Below are 26,615 nucleotides of genomic sequence, written 5' to 3'. Positions count from 1 at the left end.
ATAATTTTATATGAAAATTTTTTATTATAATAAAAAAATTAGATATAATTATTTTTAAAAAAATTTTATTATAATAAAATTTAAAATTTAAATTTAAATTAATAAAATAAACGAGATTTTAAAGTATTTTTTTTAAAAAATTTTTGACTTCCTTTACCCGTGGGACCCACCATCTAAATCCTTTCTCCTCCTTGAGGTTCGTAATTGAAAAAAATAAAAAAACAGAGAATCAAATGCTATACTAGTTTTTCTAAATGGATTTGTAACATATGGTTTAGGTTTTTTTTTTTAATATTAATTTTAAAAATGGGTTTTTATTCTATTGATTTTAGTTTTGTCCAAAAATGGTTTTTTTTTTCCTTTTTTGAGATCGATCGTGGCCGACGCCGGTGTTGGATCACGGATCTGAGGTGGCGCCATACGTATGGACTCACCGAGGTTGGGTGGCGTGGGTGGGTTAAGTGTGTGGGGCCGAGCTCCGTTCACGGAGGCGGGTTGAGCTTGCCGTCGTTGGTTTTCGCGGCAAGGAGCTTGAGTTTGCGAAGAAATGGTGATGATGGCATTGGGGTTCTGCAGGGAGAAGCAACAAAAATTTGTTGTTGTGTTGGCTAGAAGGAGAAATGGTGACGACGGCGTTGGAACTTAGAACTTGGAAGAGATGAAACCAAAATTTTTCTTTTTTTAATTATTTGTGGGTCCCACAGAAAATCCACGTCAAAGCCAAATGGACCACCGAGTCCCAAACTACTTGTCTCACGGGAGAAACTCCCAAAAAAATAAAAGGAAAACAAGACGAAAAAAAGGGAAAAATAGAGAAGAGAAGAAGCGAATAGAATCCGCCATGGCTAGACCCGTAAGCGCCGCCTCCAGAGCAGCAGTCCGACCGTCGTCCGCCACCGCCTCGACGACCATAACGCTAGACAATCCGGACGGATCGTCGTCGTCGTCGTCATCGTCACAGACGCAACAGCCGAAAACCCTAACGCTGCGCCTTAATCGGAAAAAGAAGCAGGTAACGTGGAAAGAAGGCACCGTGGACAACGAGTTCATGCAGAAGAAGAGCTCGAAGAAATGCTGCATCTTCCATAAGGAAAAGCCCTTTGACGAGGACGACAGCGACCAAGAAAACGACGACGATGACGGCCACAACCACCACGACAGAGGCGGCGACATGGGTTGTTGCTCCAAGGATCACGATCAATCGTAAGTGCAAGAAATGAGATGTAAAATAGTCGGAATCTTGATTGAATTGATTGTTTTTATGTTCTCCTTTATAATGATGTATGAGCAATTGGAAAGTATGATTTGGATAATTTGGTCTGAAGATTGTTTTTTGTTTGCGCCTAATTTCTTTTTCTTTTTTTTTTTTTTTTTTGGTTGGGTAAATTTCAATTGCTTTGTTGAATTGTCGTATGATCTGTTAATTTAACACCTGTTTATATCATAATTCTCAATTGTTTTTGTTTCTAATTGATTTTCTGTGGAAGCCTTAGGTCGGCCAATTCTTAGATTAGGCAATTTTGGAACTAGAGCAAGAAAAATTATGATATAGGGCAAAGAATTTCTTGAGAGAACTAATGGTTGCAATTCGACAATCCTGAAGAGTATATTTACCACTCTTGAATATGTTCGCAATATTACTTTTGAAAAGGAAACAGAAAAGTAATAGAAATTAGTATGATATACTAGATGTAGATTTTGCTGCCAATTGGCCAATATATTCTACTTATTTTTCTGTCTTAATTTCCTTTTGTGCGGAAATAGAGTTTTTGCCTTTGTTGTTGATGCTAGTTTTAGAAAAATAAGACATTTGCTGACCTTGATTCTGATAGCCTGAATTTTGGATAGTAATTGTAGAGGATGCAGGGATGGGAATGTAATAAGTATGAGGTATTAAATTGAGTTCAGCCTTGGGGCTTGTTATACTTCTCCTTAGGGGTCTCTACTTGATGAAGACCGAAAATTTGGATATATGTTTTCACTAATTATTCTATCCATTCAGACTGAACCTAATACGAGGATGTCAGATATCGTAGATGATGATGGATGTGATTCTCTTTAGGTTTTATGCAAAGTTTAGGAGGATACAATATCATTCCACGTCCTAGCAGAGGCCCTTTGAAATTGGTCGTATATAATTCAAGAGAAAGGAAGGAGTCACGTTTTTGTTTTTTTCCATAAGGTAGGAGGTATTACCATGATAGGGATTGCGCCAAAAATGTTAATTGGAAAATAGTCAATTGTAAGGAACTGTGAAGAATTTTACTACTGAAGTATTGGTATTGTTGGTTGAGCTCTGTGATGATATGAAGTGCTTACTCTAGTTTGCCTATGAATGTTGTTGTGTTATTTCTGTTGTGCTACCAAAGTTAGGCCGTGAAAGGACTGCCCAATTAACTTCAGATATATACTTGGGGAATGAAGTCGACATATGTAGCTTAGGAGGATTTTTATCAACTTGATAGAATGCTGGGTTAGATTGATGAGTACCTTTGGCTGAGCAAGAGAGAACTTTTTAAGACATTGGTAAATCCTCCAAACTTCGGTAAGTAGGACGAGTAGATTGGTTCTGCTGTACTGCCATGATATAAGAATTCGGTTAGTTAAGAAGCATTTAACCCTCAACCCAATTGCGTTTCTATCCCAAGTTCTGAAATGAAAAATGGTCTTGAAAGGAAATGATGACCCAAAGGAAATCCCAAATTGCTTTAGATCTTCTCCTAGCAAATCACTAAATGCATGGAGATCACTTGAGTTGAAAGTGTCTATTTGTGTTGCACCTTTTTTTTTTTTTTGGGCTCCCTTTTCTTCTGGTTATATATGATGATTTCTGCCTGCCTTGGCATACGTAACTTTCATCAGCATTATCCTAACTTTAATGTGAAAAATAGTTGATAGTGAATTTTATGGATTCTCTAAATTAGTGGATTCTATTTGTGTAATGTTGGTTGCTAATGATTACAGAACTAAAGATCCTTAGAAGCTGCACTGCGTTGGGATTTGGAAGTTTGTGGAAATGTTACTTCAAAAAAGAGTGAACTTGAAGTGCAATCTAGTTGACAAGATGAACGATGCCTTTGCGGCTAAGATTGTAGCTACCAAGTGTGCCCTGGACTTTGAACGGGGATTGAAGTGCAATCTATTTGTGAGGATGAATCAAAATATTAACCAAGTCTTTTGATACACATGACAAGTTTGATTTCTTTTCTTTTAAAACAGTGAATTTGTACCTTTTTATAGGGATACGATATTATATGGCTCATCTGAAAACTTCTTTCTTTGAATTCTGATCTGCAATAATTTTGCAGTCATCTATGTGTAGACTGTAGAAACATTTAAAGAGTGAATCGTTGAGCGTGTTTGGTATCAGTTCCGGTTTCATTTTTCACGTTTTCTGAGACAAAAAAGTAGAGATTGAGGAAAACGCATTTGGAGGAAAAAATGTGAAAAAAACAAAAACAAAAATGATTTTCAGTTTAGTGTAAAATGACTTAAAAACTGAAAATGAATATAAGTTGTTTTTCATTTTCAGTTTTGGGTGGATGTCTTTTTTTTGGCAAGTGTGAGTTTAAATGAACTAATTAAATGCTTTTAAATTAAAAATAAAAATTGTATAACTAAATGTCAGTTTTTTCTTATATTAAAAATAATCTTTTAATAAAATTATCAAACGCATTTTTAAAAATAATTTTTATCTGAGATTGAAAACGTTTTTATTTTAAGTTTCATACGAAAAATAAAATTATTTTAAAATTAATTCTAAACGCATCGGTTATTTCCTTTTTCTATAGAACATTTCAGTTATTTTTATTTTTTATTTTATTCTATTTTATTTTCTGTGTCTTTTTGACCCTATCCTGACAGCAATATATAACGACCGAGTTCTATATGTAATTTGGTACGGCCATGTCTCATAGCAAGGGTATATGGTCGCCCACCGCTTAACTGGTTCTTTGTTTCATTTTGAGTCTGATGTAAATTGTAATTGGGATTTTGTTTCTATCACCGCTTTTGTCTCTGAGGCTGTTTTGGCGGATTTTCTTTAGAAATGAAATCCAAATTTTCCCAACAATTCAAGCATTATTGGAGGAAAAATATCTTGCAAAGTGCTTAGGAATTTTATCGTTATTTGCATGTTGAAAATTTTTAAACTTAGCATGCATCCTGAAATTATCATTAATTGCATGTTGCACATTAAACTTTTAATTTTGGCGTGTAAGATTCTAAATTTTTTTTTCGATCTTTGATAATACTGTCCAATAAATAACGGACATTAATTAATGAATGACACGTAGGGTATGAAATGTCAAAATTTTTAAAGTTCTGGTAGTTCCACTTGCAAACTAACGCAAATTATGGGGGTGGATTTTAAAAATTTTGGACAAATTTTGTCCATTCATGAATATTCATGAGCTATTCGATCATGATTGTACTGATTTTTAAAGACTTTTATTCGTCAAAATTGAAAATTGGAGATCTCAAATATCTTTAATTCTGTACAAATGAAATTAACCCGTTGGCGCGGAATCAAGGCGAAGGCTTTTGTGAATCGTCGCTGTACAAAAACCGGCCTACATTCACGTGCATGCCGTCCTTCCCCTGTCTCCCTCTCTGTCTTCCCCAATGAATTTTTGACGCGTCAGCACAATTAGAAAGACAATTAACAGAATAAAAAACCGGAGTTTACTTTTCCAAAAAGCTTTCGGCCACGTCTGGAGTTAGATTTTGTTTTTATTTTTCACATTTTTAAAAAAAAAAAATAAAAATAAGAGAAAAATAGTGTTTGACATTATTAAAGATAAAAAAATAAAAAAATGGTGTTTGACACTATTAAAAATAAAAAAAATAAATTTTTTTAATTTAATATAAAATAAAAGAGAAATAAAAAATAATTTTTAATAATTTTTTATTATTTCTGTTTTTTTTACTCTTGAACCGAGAGAGATATATTAATATATATTTTTATTTTTTTTTGTTTTGTTTTGTTTTGGGTTTAAGATAGAGTAAGTGATAAAGTTTGGAAACATTGGATTGCATAGAATGTGCTGCTGATGCATCAATTGTGAGTGCGGTGAACGAGGGAATTGAAGCAGCCACAGAGATTTTTCATCTTCCAAGGCCTTGGGTAATGATCAGTGTTAATGATAATGAAGATCTTCATTTTCGCAAGGCTGGAATGTCTTGGGATTTTTTTATAAGCTTTAGAACAAGCTTGTTTTTTCTTCCAAAACCAACTTAGGCTAAGATTGAACGAAAAATGAGTTCTGAGTTTATGATCTGCATTCTTAACAGAATTTGATCCTGAGGATTGTCCTCTTGATTGCTCAAAGCCTTGTCAAATGGTTTGTCCAGCTAATGCAATATCTTTGGAGGATAGAAATTCAACATCACAAATATCCTATGCCGCCAATACAAACGGTGGATTCAAGGTTTTTTTTTGTTGTTGTTGGAATCATTTTATGTTTTTCATATTGGTTTTAATCTTAGTTTTGATCTGTGGGAGATTGGTCTCTGGTTGGGGAACTCGAATAGCCATGTTAAAATGGGGTTTTTAATGGATTTGGCTTTTTTTAATAATTTAATATTGTTGCAAGTTAATTTATGATAATATCCTCTTCAGATGGGTTATGTACCTGACACGTGACGATTTTCGTCACTCATTGTCACAGAAATATAAAACTTGTTAACAGAATAAAATTTGAAAGAAACAAATGTTATTTTTTAAAATTCAGAGAATAAAGTGTTAAAATGATCGGGAGAATTTTTAAAATTAATTTAAAAAAATATTAACGGAAGATTCCTCGTTCTGGGTCTGTCAGTGGTACTTTAATTGAGCTGACGTGTCAAAAATTCATTGGAGGAGACCGAGAGAGAGGGAGACAGAGGATTTGAATCCCACGTAGACGTATCACTCGGATACTTGGCCACTTGGCGTTTTGGTGGTCAAATACCACATACGACACATATATACATTGCCAGGTCATATTTTGGCCTCTCCTGCAAAGTGGACTATGAGATAACTCGATGTTTGGTTGGAGGATTCAAATCATAATTTGGATGATGGTTCATAGTTCGTTATAGTATTTTCTCTCACAAAAAATACACGTAAATCAAAAATAATTCTAATCTCATGATTTTAATTTATGAATCAAACGTCTAAGAGATGAAATGTCCTCGGACTATTTATTTCGAAATACGCAAGTTTTTTGTTAGCTAGAACTAGATACTTACATATAGACTAATGAGAAAAAGGGAGTTTCTAGTAGGCACCTAAAAAATAACCATTGAAAAGACTGTTTTTACTGTTAGGTATGTGTTCAACAAAAAATAAAAATAAAAACATTATATATGTGTCAAAATTATCTATTTTACGTATTTTTTTAATTTAATGTGATTTTAATTTATATTTAACGGTTAAAAAGAGTAATTACACACAAAAAAAAAGTTATAATTCGATAAGTAAATGAGGTTGCAGTACTTGTTTTCTTTGGCACGTGAATTCAAAACCTACATACGTGGTGATACATTTTCCTAGCTAATTAATGTTTTCAATTTCACCCAGAGGTAAAACACTGTACAAAAATTTCCCTCTCATTGATATCTGACTGCTACAAATATATAATTTCGCTTCTATATCTCCAGTTGGAAGTACTTCACCACTTCTTTTTTTGACAAAAAAAATTTCAATTAAAACTCCTCGTGAAACTCACCACTTTTTTTTTTTTTTTTTCACTTCCTCCAGAAAACTATGAGCTTTACAAAACTTGGCAAAAAGCTAATGAAATATATATTGTTTTATTGAGATCTCTCATTGCCTAAAATTGGTAAAAGTATCAACTAATGGGGATTTTACTTCAATAACCTTCTTTTATACTTTCTTGGTGGCGAGCCCTTTCGTACAGGGTAATCTAGAATAATTAACACAATTATGAAAAGATGGATGGTGATTTTGAGGTTTTTTTTTTTTTTTTTTTTTTTTTGTGGCGGCTTATGATCTTCTCATAGTATTCACATTGAATGACTCACACATATTAAAAATAACATAGGAAATATATCTATTTTTTCAGAGGAAAATCCTCAGAATTACTACTGTTTAGCTTTCAATTCGCCTAGCATCAAACATTTTATTTTATTTTTTTTCTTAAAAGAAAAAAGAAGAAAAAACAACTCATCAGAAATCCAAGAACATTTGTTAGATATAGGGTCTTTAATCATCTCAGGAGAATTCTGCGATGGCTAAATAGTTTAAAGATGATCATTCTTCTACAATTAACTATGTCTTAATTGTTTATTAACATGACGGGCGGGGCAGGGAAGGGTTGAGGAGCAAGAGAAGCTCGTGAGCGTTCTCCGGCAAATAGATGTTGTGATTTGCACGTTTGCTTACCCTCAGGTTCTTGAACAACTCAAGATCATTGATGCCATCAAACTTGCTGGAAACATAAAAGTAAGTTTGTTGTTATATCACTTCATGTAATTTTATTTGTTATAGTCACTTCTGCTTTAACAATTAATGTGTTTAATTTTAAATGCGCTAATTTACTCATTGTGTATTTTTTATATATATATATAAAAATTAAAATTATATATTGTGCTTTTCTAATTACACAAATGACAAATCCACTACTGTCTGTATGTTTCTGATCATACAAAAATTTAGCTTTAATGTCGGATTTAGTTTAAATTTGAGTCTAAAACCATCATTTATCACGCTCAGCTTCCTGGGTAGTTTATGCCACAGTCACACCAACACCTAATTGTTAAAATTTTTTACTGTAACAAAAAAGTTAAATGTGACTGTTTTTAATAATTTTTTTATTGTAATAAAACTTAAATTTTAAACTCAAATTAATAAAATAAGTAAAAACTTAATTTTTAAACGTTTAATCTGATTAGAAATAATCATGTACGGGTGCATTGCATATAAAAACTCACGTATTAACACCGGCTAATATACAACAGTTTTTAAATCTTATGAATAGGAAAACAAAAACAAAAAAAAAACAAAACAAAACAAGAATTTGTACTTTGTAGAAGTTCCCGAATAATAAACTCTAAAAATAATGAGAGCAATAATTTTGGTGGGTACTGTCATGTGATAGTCTGTCATCATTTCTTTATGGAAACATTATTATCATTTATTTTGTGTATGACAGAGATTCTTTCCATCGGATTTCGGGGTTGAAGAAGACAAAGTGAATCCTCTGAAGCCTTTCCAAGTATTCCTCGACAAAAAACGGAAAGTGAGAAGAGCTACAGAAGCAGCTGGGATCCCTTATACTTTTGTTTCTGCAAATTGCTTCGGTTCTTATTTTGTGAATTACTTGCTTCATCCGCATGACAATCCAAACGACGTCGTTGTATACGGAACTGGTCATGCCAAAGGTATTTTTGTTAGTTTAGTAATCAATCCAAAAAACTTAAACTGTTAGAATACTACGTGAATATTTAAGTTTGAGATATAAAAATAAAAAGTGTAATTATAGAGATTTAAATTCAGGACTTCTCACTTTGATACTATATTAATTTATCAATCTATTTTAAAAATTTAAGTTGTTAAGAGATAAACAAATAATAATTTTATATTTTAACAATTTTCTATATACTTCAAATGTTATATAACCTTTCCAGCAAATATATATATATATTTACAAAATCTTTTAATTTACCAAATATATATATATATATATGTTTATGAAATCTTATGTTACAACTATTCATACCCGAAAAAGGGTACTTATGCTAATTGATAGTAAATATCCTACTAATATTGCGAAGTGTTAAGACAATAAGATCTTCATTGCAACAGATTATATTTACATTTTTTTTCCGATTGTAATATGAGTTTGATGTGATCTGCTGTTTAGAAATGTACAATAAAAATTTCTAATTCCTACAGTCAAATCGTGTCCCAACAAGTAAATGTTTAGAACATTTCTTGTCCTTGGAATTTTTTATCTAAATTACTTTGTGTATATTGTAATTTTCTGTCTGATCTGATCTTTTCAGCGGTTTTGAATTATGAAGAAGATATTGCTGTATACACAATCAAAGCAGCAAATGACCCAAGAACATGCAACCATATTATCGTCTATAGGCCGCCAGAAAACATAATTTCACAACTTGAACTGATTTCTCTGTGGGAGAAGAAGACTGGTCGAAGTTTCAATAGAGTTTACGTCCCTGAAGAAGAGCTGATCAAACTCTCAGAAAGTAAAACTCTATTCGTTTCGTTAGTTCAAAATAAACTCAAGTTTTTGTTACAATATTTTCTGTTACAAAATTTAAATTTAATTTTTTTCTGTTACAGTTTTTTCTTTCACATGAATATAATTTTTAACTTAAATTCTCAATTCTAATGAGCGAAAGGAACGAGACCTTAAATTATTTGAAATTAGACTTAATTTTTTCCAGTTAGCATTCGTCTCCACGACCACGAAAAAATCGTTATAATTAGTTACGATCTAATTTTTGTGATCAAACTGAGTAGTCGCATTTTATCAACTTATATATAAATATCCAATATTTTTCTGAAAAAATAGAATAGTACATTTTCTTTATATACGAGAATATAAGTAACCGATTAAAATGAATTAATGAAATAGTGAGTGTAAAAAGAAAAGTAAAATCTTATGAAATAGTAAGGATAATTTTAAAATAATACGGTGTTAAAAATAAATTTAATTTTGAATAATTTTAAAATTATGTGGGTGTGTAGAATTAAAAGAGTTGTGAGAAATAGAATTGCCTTTCTTGAAAACATTCTACTTATGTTGGGAAAACGAATTTTACGAATCAAATTTGTGGAAAACTGGGGAAAAGGCACCTAAATTCGTAGAGATTAAAAAAAAAAGTGATGTAATTAGCTTTCAGTTATTTATTTATTTTGGCTTAAGTATGTAATCATTGCTTGATTATTAACTGTATGGGGTGATTTTTGTTGCAGTCCTACCAGATCCGGATAACATACCGGTATCAATTCTTCATAGCGTGTTCGTGAAGGGTGAGTTAATGAGCTTTGAAATAGGGGATCAAGATGCTATTCTTGAAGCTTCGCAGCTATATCCAGATGATAAATACACTTCCATCGACGAACGTCTTGACATTTTCGTAGTTGATCCTCCTAAGCCTGCGAGCGCTGCATTCGTATGATCTGTTTCTAAACTTCTTGCACAAGTGCATGTATGTTAAACTGTATGATCATACATATCTAGGTCTTATATGAGATGTAAGATTAATGTGATTCAATAAACTGTATGATCCTATCTATGTCTTAATATGAGATGTGAGATTGTGATTCAGATAATTCTTGCGAGAGTGTGATTTATCAAAATGATTAAGGGTGCGTTTAGTAGATGAATCTAAAATCATAATTCTATATTCTGGTTCGGAATCAGTGTTTGTTTACAGTGATTCTGAATCATGATTCAGAATCAGTGTTTGGTTTAGATGATTCTATATCATGATTCAGAATCTGATGTGATGTTTTAAATTAGCTCAAATCATGATTCTAAAACCACATCTCTTTTGATTCAAGGTGATTGAAACCATGATTCTGAATCATTGTGATGGAAGATGGATTCGTGTCATGGTTCGAATCATGATTCGTGATTCGCTACAGTATTTTCTCTCACAAAAAAATACACGTAAAATGAGAATGGTTCTGAATTTATGAACCAAACGTGCTCGAATTTTAGAATCATGATTAGAATCACCATGGTTTAAATTCTCACACTAAACGACCCCTAAATTAATGGTTTTGAGTGCTCAACTTTTGTTGGAGTGGTTTCTCGGTATTAGTATTTCTCTACTTGTTCTGTTGTTCTTAGTGGCTCCCAACTGCTCCGCTTTCGAGGGCACCGGAGTTTTATCTGCGAAAGGCATTCGACGCTCAAATCAAGCAAACAATAGCGAGAGGAAAAATTGGCAGAATTTCACTGAGGTGATAAAAGGATGGATGATAAATGTATGATCTAACATTTTGTTTATAGGTTAGGGATTCAATCAGAGGGACTCCTCATATCCACTCTAATTAAGACACGCCAACTCTTGCCTGGGTATCCAGAAATATCTCAGGATTCCTTTGTTTTTTTTTTTTTTTTCACAAAACCCTTACAAGGGGTTGATTAGAAAATCCTTTCGTATTCCCTGATGATCATTCTAGAAACATATACATGGCATTCTCTTAGTTGAGGGTTTCATATTTTTCACATGTACACATATGTTTCATACTCAATTTTCATCTTGTCTTGTCAGAATCCTCTAGTGGTTTCGCCATTAAGGTGTCTAGAGCCTTTTTTTTTTTTTTTGGCTTGAAAGGTGTCTAGAACCTTGAATATCTGCGATCTAAGACATTCTGAGGACACGTGCATGTCACACTTTAAAAATAATTCATGGGGAAATTTCCCTAATTACAACAATTAATGAATAAATTGGTTTGGTACTACTTTGAGAACAAGTCATCGATTCAAGACCTAAAATTTAGAAAAGAACTACAAAACACACACGGTAGCCCCTGACTAGGGAAAAAATTGTGGATTTCAATTTCCGTAAAAAATACAAGGAAAACGAAATTTCAATTGATCATATGCTGTCGTTAATTACAAAACGAATCATCGAACGGCTCCATCTTCGTCAGTGTCTCCGGTGAGTCGATCAAGATCATTGAACCTTCTATCGCCATTGTTCGCGCCACCACCAACAACAATGACTCAGAGGTCATCACAGCCCTCAGCTCAGCCCCAACGATGAGATTCACTTCTAATTTAATTATTTATTTATTTATTTTACCTAAACCTCACATTACGAAACCGAGTAAAGAGAAGAATAAGATATAAAATGAAAATTGATTCATTATTCCTCGAACGTTTTCTTATGGTTTTTTGAACATCCAAACACTAGTAAAAATCAATAATTTTTTCCCTCCTCTTTGTTTACTTTACAGTTTTTTTTCACATGTCGTTTCTTTTACCCAAAAATTCGGGTTCCCGTTAGAAAGTCGAAATAAATGAAAGCGACCAATAGATAAATGTGCTTGTGAACTCGGGACCCTTCAAATGGTGGAACAGAATCAGGAATGCTTGCTTTGCTTTTTGTGTTATGGCCGACAAGATAATGGAACTTTGGAAAAGTTTGGTCCAAGATGCTCGATTTTTTCTTTTCTTATTTTCTGAAGAATATATCTATGTACCTCCAAGAAGAACGGTAAAGGTGGCAACGTAAATGCAAGCGATTGTCATCAATCTCGGATTTCTTGCAAAAATCTAGGGTTATTCGACAATCTTATAAGAGTTAAATTAAATAGAGGTCCATAAACTTTTTTCTCTAATTTTTATAATCTATCTTTGTACTAAAAATTATACAAATTTAAATCTTAAACTCTTTAAATGTCTCAAATTTTATTACTCAGATTAACACAAATAGTTAAGTTATAAACAAACGAATAAATGTCGTTTTCACTATGTCTTTTAAACGGACATTAAGAGTCCAACATAAAATATATGAAAAAAAATTCATACGTCTAAATTCACCAAGAATAAGCAAAATTTAATGAACCTATCCATAATTAGGCTTTTCTACAAAACCAAAAAAGTCTAGAAAGAACCTGTTCATAGTTAGGTTTTTCTCCAAAACAAAAGGACCCAAAATCAAGCTTTTCTCCAAAACAAAAGGACTAAAGAACCTATGGATAATCAAGCTTATAAAAAAAAAATAAATAAAAAAACCATTTAAAACAAATAGTAGAACATCATTTCTTCTTTGTAGGAAGCATCTTTTATTGGCGGAGAGGGAAAAAAAGTATGCAATCTAATTTTTAAATTGTGGATCTTAGGTCAATAAAACCACTTAATTTTAATTCACATGTAAGAAAAAAAATATAACAACTTTATTATACATTTAATAGAAAATAAACAATTGATAAAAGAACAAAAGAAGCATATATGGGTGAGTACCAAAGAAGGACCCTACTTCATACATTGACAACAATAAAGAAGCATATTCGATTCTACCCACACATATTGCACATATAACAACACACTAGCCCAAAAAATTCCACTATTTTAACAAAACAAAACCCACTTATTTAGAACTAAGTTTACTTTAGTGATCAACCACCCCAAATTTTTCTTCCTCACAGTGCATTAGTTTCATTAGAGGTGCCTCTTCTATGTATTTTTTTTTCTCCAGCAAAAGGGCCAGTCTTAGGGATTGAACGCATTTAATTTATTTTTTGGTTTATTTATGGTAAAATTATGAGTTCGCTCATCCAAAGGTGAAATTACAAGGGGTCCGTTTAGTTCGTTAATTTGAGTTTTTAATTCGAATTGAGATGTAACTTTATGTGAGAGCTTTTTACTGTAATAAAAAAGTTAGATATTATTGTTTCTGAGAGCTTTTAATAGTAACAAAACTCGAATCAGTGAAATAAACGGGGCCAGATGAGCCATGTTTTTAATACTGAAGATGAACTCATCCTTTAAGGTGTAATAGCAAAAGAACTTGTCTCACCTTTCTAGGGTAGTAGTTGGTCTCATCCTTTAAGGTGTAATAGCAAAAGAACTTGTCTCACCTTTCTAGGGTGGTGGTTGGTACAGTCTAGTAGGTTTGATCCTACTCAGTATTGTGAGTGACCCACCCTAGTGCTATGGATGGACTTCTCCGTCAATTGTAGTGGTCCTTTTGAAAGAGCCTTTGTTGTACTCTATAGTTGTATTTCAAGTTAGATTTTTATTTTGTATCTCGCATATGTGTTTGTCTTTGCGTTTTACATGAATTTACCCGTAGATCATGTCATTATTTACGGTCGAATACACTTATACATTATACTTTGATTATTTGCGTGTTTGTGTCTAATTTAATGTGTATCTTTATTTTTTGGAATGACATTTTCCCTTTAAAAAATATATTTAATGCTTAATTTTTTAACAAAATTTAAATGCGATGTTAAATTTATTCAACTCAAAAAATTTACGTTTTTTTTAGTTAAAAGGTAAGGTAAGATTAATAGTACGAATGTATATTTAAATTATGATTTGAGTTTATTAACAAAAAATTTGTGATTGGGAAAACTTAAAAAATACCCGAATAGAAGGGAATCACATTTAGCAAAAGAAAAAAAAAGACCCGAATAGATGCTGACGTAATTGATTACGATATGATAAGAAAATTCCGCATTTGCCACGTAACGAAAGTGTTTAGTGGACAAATCTAGAGCATACACGTAAACAGTCCTTTTTTGGTACGATCAATCGCGTTAAAATAAAGGTCCGGTTCAGTTGACTTCACGAATATGAGTTAGAATATGACATTTTTTAAGAGTTAGATTCAAGTTTTTAATTTAAGTTAAGATATAATATTTTTTAAAATTTTTTTATTATAATAAAAAAAAATTAGATTTAATATTTTTTAAAAATTTTTTATTATAAAAATTTAAAATTTAAAATTTAAATCTGTAAAATAAAAGAGCCGAAAATGTTCACTTCCGATCCGATCAAAGCATAACCAGCGCTTTTATAGCTAATACATAGAGTGAGACTGTAGAATGAAAGAACAAAAGAAAATATTAGAGAGAGAAAGAGAGTGATAGAGAGAGAAACATAACAAAATATGGCTGAAGAGAGTGGAGCTAGCAAGGTATTGGTATTTGGTGGAACTGGGTATATTGGGAGTTATGTGGTGAAGGCAAGCGTTTCTTTGGGTCATCCAACTTACGTTTATTCAAGAGATCTCACTCCAGAAACTCCTCCTCCTAAGAAGGAAATCCTTCAACACTTTGAGTCCATCGGAGTCAGCATTGTTTATGTATTAATTATCCCACAAATTTATCACTTGTATTTAATTAGTAACTTTTATTTCTGAATTGATGAATGTTTGATTTTATGATTTATGGGCAGGGAACATTGGAGGAGCAAGAGAAGCTTGTTGGGGTTCTTCGGCAAGTAGATGTTGTGATTTGCACGTTTGCTTTTCCTCAGGTTCTTGACCAACTCAAGATTATAGACGCCATCAAAATTGCTGGAAATATTAAGGTAATTAATGAAATGTTTGATTAACTTCTGACTGCTCAGCTGAGATAATTACAAACATTTTAGGACTCCATTATTAGAGATAAATAGAAATGAGTGACCAAAAAAAAAAAATCCTTTTCCGGTGAGATCATCTATCTACCCGCCCACCGTGGGTGCCTGGTGGTTGGTGGATCTGAGCTTGCTAAAGACCAGGGACCAGCTAGTTGGATCTCTCGGCCATGGGTCGGGACCGACCAGCCTCGCAACCGACGGCGCTTCTCCTTCCCTTCTGGTGCGATCCGATTGTTTAGTTGGGGAAGGAAGCACCGTTGAGGGTTTTTTTTATGGGTTAATTTAATTTAATTTAATTTTAGATTTTTATGGTTTAATTTCAGCGGTGCGCCATAAACTTATCAGTTTTGGCAAATTGAGCCCTTTGATTTTTAATTTTAACAAATAGGACCCTAAACTTAAAAATATATTGCAATTGTGGTCTTGTAGCTAACGGCCGTCAGTTAATGGAAGGAAATTGCCCAGGATTCTTACATACATGCACACCATATTTTCTATTGGTAGGCAAGTTGGACCCTGAGCTTTTTTTAAATTTGACATTTTGGACGCTAATTGTCTTTTATAAATTGAAGTCTTCTGTTGTGATTGTGTTGTCAAGAATGGTTAAATTTAGGTTCTAAATGCCAAAAGTAAAAGTTTGGGGTGTAACATGTAAATGATGATGCGTTAGAGGTGCATTTACAATTTTTATTTTTATTTTTATAGATAAAAATCTCATACGTTTATTGGAGCAATCATAAGGTTTTGTGATGGTTGCATCGTCTTAAAAGATACTTAAACTATGTTGTTCTAAATCTCCAGTTTTTGGAGCCTGATGCATTGGCAATCATCTTAAGATGTGAAGAATTTTTCTTCCTTTTGTAATGATTTTGGAGTGTTATTGCCAGATGTATCTAGTTTATTATTTGTTTTTCCAGGAGCTAAGTTATGCTATGTATATAAAGAAGCTAATAAAGTTGCCCATTTTTAGCTACTTATGCTCTTAATATAGATGATAAGCTAATATGGTTGGAGGAAACTCAAACACTTATAATCTGTCAGGAAGCTTATTCTTATTAAAAATAATAACAGATTCTATTCTCTAAAGAAAGGGGAAAAAAAATCTCGCACGTTAAAACTGCCAAAGTATTTGTCACAAAACTTTTGTTTTGTGTTGTAGAGATTCATTCCGGCAGATTTTGGGCTTGAAGAGGAGCGAGTTAAGCCTTTAAAACCTTTCCAAGAATTACTTAACAAAAAGAGCGAAGTGAGAAGGGCTGCAAAAGAAGCTGGGATCCCATACACTTTTGTTTCTGCAAATTTCTTGGGCGCTTATTTCATGAATAAGAGGCTTTGCCCTCATGAGAACCCAGATCAACTCGTTATCTTCGGATCTGGCGATGTCAAAGGTGTTCTTTTAGTAAATTTTATATTGTAACATTCAATTTATTTATAAATACTATAGTTTGTGTGGGGAGTTTTTATAAGTAAATGGCTTTTCAATTTCTCTTTTCAGTGGCTTATGTCTATGAAGAGGATCTTGGTGCATACACAGTCAAGGCAGCAAATGACCCGAGAACACTCAACCGTATCGTCAACTGTAGGCCACGAGCGAACATAATTACAACACATGAGTTATTTGCTCTGTGGGAGAAGAAGACTGGTCGAACTTTCAAAAAAGTTTATGTCACTGCAGAGGAGCTCGTCAAACTGGCCGAGAGTAAGTTGGCTAGTTAATACTCTACAATTAAAGCATGTGCATTTTCTCTATTTACTGTTAGGGAAAAAAAAAAGAGCATTAATTAGTGTCCCAAGTTTAATTGTGATAACTTTCTGAAAAATATATATGCATAATTAATTTTTTCAAAATAGTCATAGTTTCAAATGAAAAATTACATTTTGATACTTTGTTTGTTTTATTGAATTAGAGATCGGTATATCAGTGTTTAGATAATACCAAATCCGTACTCTGTACTTAAGGGGAAAAAAATATGCTTCTGTCTCAGTTTAGTTTTTTTTATTTTTTTTATTCCTTTAACATGTTTTTAGATTGAAAGGAAGGTGACTTCTTCTGTGTCAAAAGAGGCTTCAAGGCTATGAAAGTGAAGGCATTTTTTGAACTCTTAAGTTCCTGTTTGATATTCTCTAAGATACCAATCCGTTAATTTGACAAAATGCAGAACAACAAAATATAACTTTTCCTACTTTTAATAAAGCTATCAAGTACTCGCATAACGTTTTGACTTTTGACCACAAATTCTGTTTGTTTAACTACTCATGGATTGTCTCTATTCTTATCTTTTTCACCACCTTCTTACTTCAATATATAATCATGGCGTACCAACTGCATGGGTTGACTTCTTTTGCAGCCCTACCAAGTCCGCAAAATGTTGGGCCGTGTATCCGTCATGCTGCATACGTGAAGGGTGAGTCGGTGATCGACTTTGAAGGCGGAGAGGAAGAGATTCTTGAAGCTTCGCAGCTCTATCCAGATCATAAATACACTACAATCGATGAACTTCTCGACATTATGCTGGTTAACCCCCCTAAGCCGGCAAGCACTGCGATGGGATGAGTTCCTCAAGTTGATGGTGGTATTTGCGTACACAACAGGTTTTAAAGTGATGAAAATGTTGGTCGTTATGAAGTGCGTTGGACTTTGGTCATTTTGGTGCGGGGTTCGGATTGTCGCAATTTGCACTTTTTTTATTTGAATTGTAGTATAAAATCTGAACCCAGAATAAAATTTGAACCTGTGTTTAAATACATGTTGAAAATATTAATTTTGGGGAAAAAATTGTGTTCTGTATCAAATGGGTTCAGATTGGATGAATATTTGGAAGGGGAGGTAAATTCTGAATTGGTCAGTTTCAACTGGCACAATCTGAATAAAGTTACCAAAGTAACTTATAAAACAACATTTCGGGTTGGGCTCATAGGATTAGACAACCTGAACCCACGTGTCAAACACCCCCTTTGTTATGCAACAGTACATTACTCATGACTTTGATTGCCAATTAGAAATCAGAGTTAACTATCAGTCTATCAGGTCATATAGTTGCTAAAATTTAAGGCGTAATAACGAAAGAACTTGTCTCACCATTTTCGGGTGGTGGTTGGTTCGATTTAGTAGGTTTGATAATAACGAAAGAACTTGTCTCACCATTTTTGGGTGGTGGTTGGTTCGATTTAGTAGGTTTGATCCTACTCGGTGTTGTGAGTGATCCTAGTGTTATGAATGGACTTATCCGTCAATTGTGCTATGAATGGACTTATTCGTCAATTGTAGTGGTTCCATTGAAAGAGCCTTTGTCGTACTCTGTAGTTGTATTTCAAGTTAAGATTTTTATTTTGTATGTGTTTGTCTTTCATACGAATTTATCCTTAGATCATGTCATTATTTAGGGTTGAATACACTTATACATTATACTCTGGTTATTTGCGTGATTGTGTCTAGTTTAGTGTGTTTTTGTTTTTTAGAATGATATTTTCTCTTTAAAAGAATATATTTAATGCTTAATTTTTTTTAAAAAAATTTAACTGAGATATCAAAGTTATTCAACTTAAAAAATTTTCGTTTTTTTAGTTAAAAAGGTAAGGTAAGATTAGGGGGTCCGTTTAGAATGTCTAAAATTATGATTTAGGTTTATTGACGGTAAATTTGTGAGAAAACTTAAAAATTATATTCTTTATAAAATAAAAAATTAATCAATTGGTGTCACGTGTCGTGTTTTGATCATTTTTTTTTTAAATTTACAGTTAACTTAAACACAACTCGTGAAAAAATTATGATTTAAATTTGAATATAACTTTTAAACAATCGTGAGAGGTTTTTGTCACTGCTGGCAAATGTTCTTCTTGACCCAGCGTGATTGGGTGTGGAACTGCTCTCTCACAAAGCCTTATTAAAACGTTGAGTTGAGATCTGTTGTTTACTATGACCCGAATAGATGCTGACGTAAAAAATGACCCGAATAGAAGGGAATCACATTTAGTTAAAATAAAAAATAAAAAGACCCGAATAGATGCTGACCTAATTGATTACGATCCCTCTTTTTAGATTTGAGTTTTTAATTTGAATTGAGATGTGATATTTTTTTAGAGTTTTTCATTATAGTAGGAAAGTTAAATGTGACATTTTTTAAAAATTTTTTACTGTAAAAATTTAAAATTAAAAACTCAAATCGATGAAATGAACGAGATTAATATGTCATGATATTTAAATTCCACGTTTGTCACGTACGAAAGTGTTTAGTGGACAGATCCAGAGCATACACGTAAACCGTCCATTTTTTTATACGATCAATCGCGTTAAAATAAAGTGTTCACTTCCAATCAAAGCATAACCCAGTGCTTTAATAGCTAATACATAGAGTGAGACTGTAGAATGAAAAAACAACAGAAAATATTAGAGAGAGAAAGAGAGTGATAGAGAGAGAAACATAACAAAATATGGCTGAAGAGAGTGGAGCTAGCAAGGAATTGGGATTTGGGGGAACTGGGCATATTGGGAGTTATGTGGCGAAGGCAAGCGTTTCTTTGGGTCATCCAACTTACGTTTATTCAAGAGATCTCACTCCAGAAACTCCTCCTCCTAAGAAGGAAATCCTCCAACACTTTGAGTCCATCGGAGTCAGCATTGTTTATGTATTAATTATCACTATTTTTTTTTCTCAAATTTACTTAATTTTTTTACTACAAATTCAGAATTTATTAATGGATGATTTTATGATTCATGGGCAGGGAACATTGGGGGAGCAAGAGAAGCTTGTTAGGGTTCTTCGGCAAGTGGATGTTGTCATTTGCACGTTTGCTTTTCCTCAGGTTGCTGAGCAATTCAAGATCATTGACGCCATCAAGATTGCTGGAAATATTAAGGTAAAATCATAATATCGTTGATTAGCCCACTTTATTATTACCCCTCTTAATCTTATTCAGTTGAGATAGTTGCTTCCTTAGAACCATTTTTGTTTGCTTCCGAAGAAATATTATTAAACTAATGAAAGAAGAAAGGAAAAAAAAAAAAAGAAAAAAAAAAAAGAAGTGGTAGAGAATCCGTATAGTATTAGTATGGAAGGAGGTTATTACTATGTGTGGGTAGAAAGCAGAGGAAAAATAATGGAGATAAAATATATGACATAGGAAATTAAGCTGATAGAAAGAATAGAAGTATATATATATATATTTATATGTGTGTGTGTGTGTATATATATGCACTTCTCAGTGGGAGCTTTCTCCCCCAGTCCCAAAATGGCTGGGGTGCATCCGTCCCTTTATAATGGTGCGTGCATAATCCTTTAAAAAATTCGTTTAAATGTCTGTTGCGCATTGGTAGTCAACACATTGTGAAATACAAATTTATAATAATCGATTAGTTTGAATTTTGTCGTTAGATTGTCTAGTGAAGATAGGAAGGGAAGTGGTGATCCCCTACCAACATATATTTACTCAACATGCTACACTCGAAGTTGGGACCATACTGGGAATTGATTGTTAGTAGGGAGTCAAAGTATATGTGTTTGCCTAACACGTTAAATTTGAACCATACTAACTACGCGATAAGGTATCGTTACATGTAATGCATATCTCTAAACATCAAAATACATAAAAATTATTGAGATTCGAAATACAATATAAATATGATTGAATCTGATACAACTTAGAACTATGAAAAACTATTACCTCATATCATTTGTTTTGTATGGTAGAGATTCATTCCAGCGGATTTCGGGCTTGAAGAGGATAGAGTGAAGCCTTTAAAACCTTTCCAAGAATTCCTTGACAAAAAGAGCGAAGTGAGAAGGGCTGTAAAAGAAGCTGGGATCCCATACACTTTTGTATCTGCAAATTTCTTGGGCGCTTATTTTATGAATGGCTTGCTATGCCCACATGATAAGCCAGACGAACTTGTTGTCTTCGGATCTGGTGATGTCAAAGGTACTTTTAATCTTCTTTATGTTGCAACATTCAATTATAGTGTGTTTTTTTTTTGGGAAAAAAATGTTATAAGTAAAGGCTTTTCAATTTCTCTTTTCAGTGGCTTATGTCTATGAAGAGGATCTTGGTGCATACACAGTCAAGGCTGCAGATGACGCAAGAACACTTAACCGTATCGTCAACTGTAGGCCACGAGCAAACATAATTACAGCACACGAGTTATTTGCTCTGTGGGAGAAGAAGACTGGTCGAACTTTCAAAAAAGTTTATGTCACTGCAGAGGACCTCGTCAAACAGGCTGAGAGTAAGTTGTCCCGGTTAACACACTATGATTAAATGATGCAATTCCTTGCCATATAACACACACACACACACACACACAATGTTTTGACCACAGAATGTTACTTAAGCTGATTGTTTAACTAATCATGGTCTCACCTCTTTTTTTTTTTTTTCTTTTCTTTTTTTCATTTTGCTTCCCCTATCAACTCTATTGGATGACTTGTTTGTATGCAGCCTTACCAAATCCAAAAAACATAGGGCTGTCAATCGTTCACACCGCATTCGTGAAGGGTGAGTCGGTGATCAACTTTGAAGCAGAGGAGAAGGAGATTCTTGAAGCTTCGCAGCTCTATCCAGATCATAAATATACTACAATTGATGAACTTCTTGACATTATGCTAACCAACCCCCCTAAGCCTTGGCACACTCCATTGGGGTGAGTTGCTCAAGTTGATGGGAGAATTTGCTTGCATAACACGTTTTATTGTACTAAAACTATGTTGGTCGTTATGATGTGTGCAAAACTTTTGGTGCGTTTGAATTTGATTTTTGTTTGGTCGTTATGATGTGTGCAAAATTTTAGGTGCCTTTAGAATTGATTTTTGTTTGGTCATTATGATGTGTGCAAAACTTTGGGTGCGTTTGAAATTGATTTTTGTTTATTTTTAAAAACGTTTTTGCACATCTTTTGAGACACGAAAATTTTAACGGTATGTAAATCGTATTTGTTTAGCAAATATTTTGAAAATAAAAACGAAAACAAAAAAACAATGAGGATGGTTTTTGTGAAGGAATTAGAAAACGTTTTGAAAATAAAAATGAAAATAAAAAAACAGTGAGAATGATTTTTGTGAAGGAATTAGAAAACGATTAAAAGTTATTTTCTTTTTTTCTGTTTTCATTTTTTTAGTACTTATCAATAATGTTATAATATATAAATTAATAATTATAACTAAACATGATTTTACTTGTTTATTATACTCAAAATAATCTCTTAAAAATTAACTAAACATAATTTTAGAATTGATCGTAGAATAATTTTTAAAATAATTTTATTTTTATTTTTATATTGAAAATAAAATTATTTTGGAAACATTATGAAATGGACCTTTGTTATTTAACTAAGAATGAAAACTTTTTTTGTACGTGGACGGGACCAGGACCCCATCACTCACATATTGATGGAGTTGGGGAGGTGGGCCTGTCACTCACTCCCGGCCCTGTCGGATTATTTAGGGTCCATTTAGTTCGTTGATTTGAGTTGAGATATGATTTTATGTAAGAACTTGATTGTTTTTGAGAGCTTTTTACTATAATAAAACTCAAATCGGTGAAATGAATGGACCTTAATATTACTGATCGGAGAGACGACAAGTTAACTATCATGTCAAAAAGATGCTAAAATTTGGTGCGTCTCTAGCATTATTACGAAGAGTAAACTTGTCAGCATAATAGAAATGGAATCCAAGAAAGGGGAGTATTGAACAAAGGCTAGACGTAGCTAACTAGCAAACTGAGTATTGAGCAAAGCCCAATTGAGAAAAACGTAAGGCCCTTTTATTTCATAACTTCAAACTACTGTTTAAATATTTATTTTTACTAAAGTAGCTTCTCCCACAAAACACTCTATTTAGGACACAATTGGAAACTATAATATTTTTATCATGTTTCGTTAAAATATCATATTTTGTCTTTATTACTCTGATGTAATCTTTCAAAAACATCCTGCACCCGGTTTCGCTTTATTCAAGAGCACTTTTCTCTTCTTTAACTCGATAAAAGAAACAAACATTATTTAGAACATTTCTAGTAATAAGGGGGCAAAAAGCCTATCAAAGCATGATATATTCTGGACACTGCATATAGACACCCCACAACTATACCAAAGCATGATAGACCAAAGTAAAAGCATAAATACATACAAAAGACAACAGAGAAATTCCAATTTATTGCTGAATTTGCATTCCATACGATATACTTCACAAATTTACTCTCACCTGAGGAAGCGTGTTATCAATCTCACATGCCTTGTTTTCCATCTGTGTTTTACCAAGAGACAAGGCTGTTGACATGAGGGAAGTACGAAACTGCAAAAGGGACGCATTTCTTCATCATTTCGACCTTCGTCATCCGATGGAACTGGAAATCATAAACATAAATTGAGCCGTCTTCATCTCTCTTAAATACTAGTTCTCCTGTGATTCTTAAACTAAAAAGGGGAATCATGTCTAGTATACAGCCTGTGATTATACGACGGTGCTTCGACCAGACGTCCCCGAGCAAGCTTTTCAAGATCCACACATCTATTTGGTTAAACTCGTCATCATGACTCACAAAGCCTAAGAAGCCACTCATCTCAATGATCCGGTCATAAGTACTGCTACTCTTCGGAAGTGTTATTTGGCGAAACCTTTCGCTGTCCACTTCCATAGACACTATGTGATCACTATGGTCGATTTCAGGAGTCCAATGCAAAGCTCCTATTGCAAACACAGGGTCATATCCGAACCAACGAAGGAGCCCGAAAGCAGGACCATCGACCTCTCTCCATGATCTTGTTCCAATGTTCAGAATCTCACAACTGATGTATCCCAGATAATCCTGAAATAAGTGCACTACTTTATACTCACCGCTAATTTTGCTCAACGCAAAGCCATAAGATTCATCATGTCGAGATGAAAGAGTACCAAGTGGAAGAGGCATCAACTTTCTAGTCACTGGATTCATGATTACAAGTCCTCCTTTCTTCATTTTGTCATCAAGCAAGATCAGACCATTGCAGGTAGCCCTGATATTGCCCAAACAGCTAATGTTGTACTCTCCTATCTGGCACTTTCCATTTTTTAATTCTAAAAATTGGATCGAAAACTTTGAAGCTCGGTCAACAAGCAGTTTATCGAAAACAATGGCAGAATTTGCATGATAAAGTTTTGCTTCAACTGAAACTGCTTTTGGGTTCTCAGGAAGAATTGATACCATCCTAGAGTCGGATAACTTTTTTTGAATTGATGACAGAAACAGTAAAACAGTTTCAGAGCGTCTGAGATGGTCATCAATGAACTTAGTGCTATTAATTAGGTTATACCAAGGCTTACAAACAAACCTTGACCTTTGAAGAGCTTCAAGAGGAAGTCGTACAAGGATGTTTGAGACACAATCTTTCGGAATATAAGGAACTAGATCAATTTCTTGTTGTTTTCTTTTCTCTTCCTCCATCTTTATGGCCAATGCTCTTTTTACTGCTGATCTTAATAAGCTTGCTTTCTTGTTTTCCATTGACTTTGACATCATACCTTTTTTTAATTGTTGTTCTTCAACCTATACATAAAATGACAATGTCTCAAAAATTTCCTAGTTTATTGGAATACAGAAACACGACAAGGCAAAAATAAAATAAAATAAATAAGTGACTGGAGAAGAGAAACACAACATTTAATGGCTTCAAAATTCAGAAAAGTGAATCTAATGGAGGATATAAAGTTCTACAATATTCTCCTCAAGCAAATATCTTAACTTTATTATGAATGCTCAAAAATAGGTGCTTGTTTGGATGTCAGAAATTCATCGGAAAGTTTCGAATAAAGAAAGTTATGAATAATATATGTTGGACAGATTAAAGAGAACAAAACTAACTTTTGTCACAATTTCCTATAGCATTTAGACTAATATTTGGGAAATGCTGTCCGTTAATTATATTAACCCAACACAGAACAGAGAAATGACATGAGGCCTAGATAATTGATTCTTCAAGGTCCTAACAACTCAGGGAAATATAATCTTTTTAGTCAAACTAATGAAAAATATCTATCAAGCAATAGCTGTTCATCCATTCCATACAAGTTCCTTCAAAGGAATCTGGGATTTGACCTTAGCATAGAAGCAAATATATGTACAGATAAATACATTTGGTTAAGGATGGAGGTTACAAGTATGATAATTGAAGCAGAATCCGAACTCTAACATGGGATTTGGAGTATAATACGCAAGTTAATTCCAGGAAAAAAAAAAGAAAAAAAAATCAGATATTATACTACATAAAGGAAACTGTAAAAGAGAAGATAAGTAAATGGTCACTGAAACACCACAAGTAAAACAAGAAAACAAACAAATTTCTAAGCAACTTTTTGATCATAAAGTTATATTCATTTCCAAGTTCAATGTATTGACAATTTGTCCTCCATCAATGCCATGTATGATGTCACTAGCAAGTAAAGCAAAATTGAACCTAAAGAAAAAGATTTGAAAATAAGAACTTTCATCTGAAATCGCGGACTCCAAAAATACCCACCCAGTTATCAGATTCCTAGAGAACAGATAAGTGATAAGAATCAATTCATGTACATGTCTCTACTTTCAACTACTTTGCTTTCTTTTATTTTTTACTTTCCTTTTTTATCTTTACTTTTGGCCTTTCTAACACTGTAGCAAAGCCTTTTAACTTTTGAGCCAAAAATAAATTAAAAAAAGTAAAAAAATACGAGCCAGAGCAGTTAAGAGGCAGAGCACAATGTACTAGCAAAGTAAAACTAATCTTATTTCCATCATCAAATTAATTGCTCAGCAAAGAATTCTATAGAACGAAAAGATGAAGCCCATTAAACAGAGCAAAAATGTTAATTAAAAAAAAAAGAGGGTGATCAGAGGCAGTTTTTGTTCTAATCATACCTGATAAATATGTGTAGGAAAAGAGAAATCTAAGTTGGGTGTGAAAGAGTCTGAAATGGAAAACAAAGGAGCTTAAAGACACCGTGAATTCCCAGGAAACCCTTGTTGTGTTTTTGTTCGTCACTGACGAAGAAGACTAAGCATAGAAAACCGTCCACATAGTTTTCGACATACCAACTTTGTGCCTCTCATGAGTGATTTTTCATTGTATTTTGTCTCTCAACTAGCCGTGAAGAATACGATGGTTGGGACGTGGTTGACTCTCTTCAGTCTCCTGTCCTGTGTAACTCCTTGCCCGCGATGCAAATCGCCAATGGAACCCAACTAAGTTTTAGGTGAATTAAATATTTACAAATGTTTTTTATAATCTAAAAAAGTATTCCTATATTTTTATATTATTTCAAAATAATCCCCTGTGTTTTAAAAAGAGTAACAAAAAATTTACTCTTAATATTACTTTGAGTTCTGATTTTTAAAAGTGTACTTGAGATTTTAATTTGATTTAGTTTTAGACCTTGTTTATTTTACCGATTTGAGTTTAGAATTCAAGTTTTATTACAGTAAAAAATTCTCAGAAACAGTCATATTTAATTTTTTTACTATAATAAAAAATTTTCACATTAAGTCACATCTTTTAAATTAAAAACTCAAATCAGAGAATTAAAATGGTCA

The 26,615-nt window shown here is 33.1% G+C and overlaps 5 protein-coding genes across 5 annotated transcripts; 4 read left to right on the top strand and 1 right to left on the bottom strand.

Moving 5' to 3' along the window:
* The first annotated feature begins 748 nt into the window (after positions 1 to 748).
* On the top strand, positions 749 to 3,321 carry LOC21391686 (protein phosphatase 1 regulatory subunit INH3). The gene is made up of 2 exons (XM_024165305.1): positions 749 to 1,203; positions 2,965 to 3,321. Exons 1-2 carry the CDS (start codon positions 842 to 844, stop codon positions 2,978 to 2,980), a joined length of 378 nt encoding a protein of 125 aa, XP_024021073.1. The 5' UTR covers positions 749 to 841; the 3' UTR covers positions 2,981 to 3,321.
* A 3,615-nt stretch (positions 3,322 to 6,936) lies between these two features.
* LOC21391685 (eugenol synthase 1) lies at positions 6,937 to 10,946 on the top strand. The gene is made up of 6 exons (XM_024165287.1): positions 6,937 to 6,954; positions 7,313 to 7,447; positions 8,157 to 8,385; positions 9,010 to 9,213; positions 9,947 to 10,146; positions 10,830 to 10,946. The coding sequence occupies exons 1-6, from the start codon at positions 6,937 to 6,939 to the stop codon at positions 10,944 to 10,946; spliced, it is 903 nt and encodes a 300-aa protein (XP_024021055.1).
* A 3,535-nt stretch (positions 10,947 to 14,481) lies between these two features.
* Positions 14,482 to 18,130, top strand: LOC21391684 (eugenol synthase 1). The gene is made up of 5 exons (XM_024165294.1): positions 14,482 to 14,802; positions 14,895 to 15,029; positions 16,240 to 16,468; positions 16,576 to 16,779; positions 17,429 to 18,130. Exons 1-5 carry the CDS (start codon positions 14,608 to 14,610, stop codon positions 17,632 to 17,634), a joined length of 969 nt encoding a protein of 322 aa, XP_024021062.1. The 5' UTR covers positions 14,482 to 14,607; the 3' UTR covers positions 17,635 to 18,130.
* A 1,381-nt stretch (positions 18,131 to 19,511) lies between these two features.
* LOC21391683 (eugenol synthase 1) lies at positions 19,512 to 21,843 on the top strand. Its single transcript, XM_024165286.1, has 5 exons — positions 19,512 to 19,706; positions 19,803 to 19,937; positions 20,768 to 20,996; positions 21,097 to 21,300; positions 21,513 to 21,843. Exons 1-5 carry the CDS (start codon positions 19,512 to 19,514, stop codon positions 21,716 to 21,718), a joined length of 969 nt encoding a protein of 322 aa, XP_024021054.1. The 3' UTR covers positions 21,719 to 21,843.
* A 1,280-nt stretch (positions 21,844 to 23,123) lies between these two features.
* On the bottom strand, positions 23,124 to 26,257 carry LOC21391682 (putative F-box protein At3g10240). Its single transcript, XM_010097612.2, has 2 exons — positions 25,944 to 26,257; positions 23,124 to 24,596 (listed from the first exon to the last, which is right to left on the bottom strand). The coding sequence occupies exon 2, from the start codon at positions 24,567 to 24,569 to the stop codon at positions 23,325 to 23,327; it is 1,245 nt and encodes a 414-aa protein (XP_010095914.2). The 5' UTR covers positions 24,570 to 24,596; positions 25,944 to 26,257; the 3' UTR covers positions 23,124 to 23,324.
* Between the last annotated feature and the right edge of the window lie 358 nt (positions 26,258 to 26,615).

The sequence above is a fragment of the Morus notabilis genome, unplaced genomic scaffold (genome assembly GCF_000414095.1).
Source record: "Morus notabilis unplaced genomic scaffold, ASM41409v2 Scaffold1540, whole genome shotgun sequence".
Taxonomy (NCBI): Eukaryota; Viridiplantae; Streptophyta; class Magnoliopsida; order Rosales; family Moraceae; genus Morus; species Morus notabilis.
This window is presented reverse-complemented; position numbering and strand designations above follow the sequence as displayed.

Bases quoted from the DNA above. Each gene is read 5' to 3' on its own strand.
- LOC21391684 (XM_024165294.1), top strand. From the start codon at position 14,608: ATGGCTGAAGAGAGTGGAGCTAGCAAGGTATTGGTATTTGGTGGAACT. The intron at 14,803-14,894 runs GTATTAATTATC...ATTTATGGGCAG, and splicing joins TCGGAGTCAGCATTGTTTAT to GGAACATTGGAGGAGCAAGA. The intron at 16,469-16,575 runs GTGTTCTTTTAG...TTCTCTTTTCAG, and splicing joins CGGATCTGGCGATGTCAAAG to TGGCTTATGTCTATGAAGAG.
- LOC21391682 (XM_010097612.2), bottom strand. From the start codon at position 24,569: ATGATGTCAAAGTCAATGGAAAACAAGAAAGCAAGCTTATTAAGATCA.
- LOC21391683 (XM_024165286.1), top strand. From the start codon at position 19,512: ATGGCTGAAGAGAGTGGAGCTAGCAAGGAATTGGGATTTGGGGGAACT. The intron at 20,997-21,096 runs GTACTTTTAATC...TTCTCTTTTCAG, and splicing joins CGGATCTGGTGATGTCAAAG to TGGCTTATGTCTATGAAGAG. The intron at 21,301-21,512 runs GTAAGTTGTCCC...GTTTGTATGCAG, and splicing joins CCTCGTCAAACAGGCTGAGA to CCTTACCAAATCCAAAAAAC.
- LOC21391686 (XM_024165305.1), top strand. From the start codon at position 842: ATGGCTAGACCCGTAAGCGCCGCCTCCAGAGCAGCAGTCCGACCGTCG.
- LOC21391685 (XM_024165287.1), top strand. The intron at 8,386-9,009 runs GTATTTTTGTTA...TGATCTTTTCAG, and splicing joins CGGAACTGGTCATGCCAAAG to CGGTTTTGAATTATGAAGAA. The intron at 9,214-9,946 runs GTAAAACTCTAT...TTTTTGTTGCAG, and splicing joins GCTGATCAAACTCTCAGAAA to TCCTACCAGATCCGGATAAC.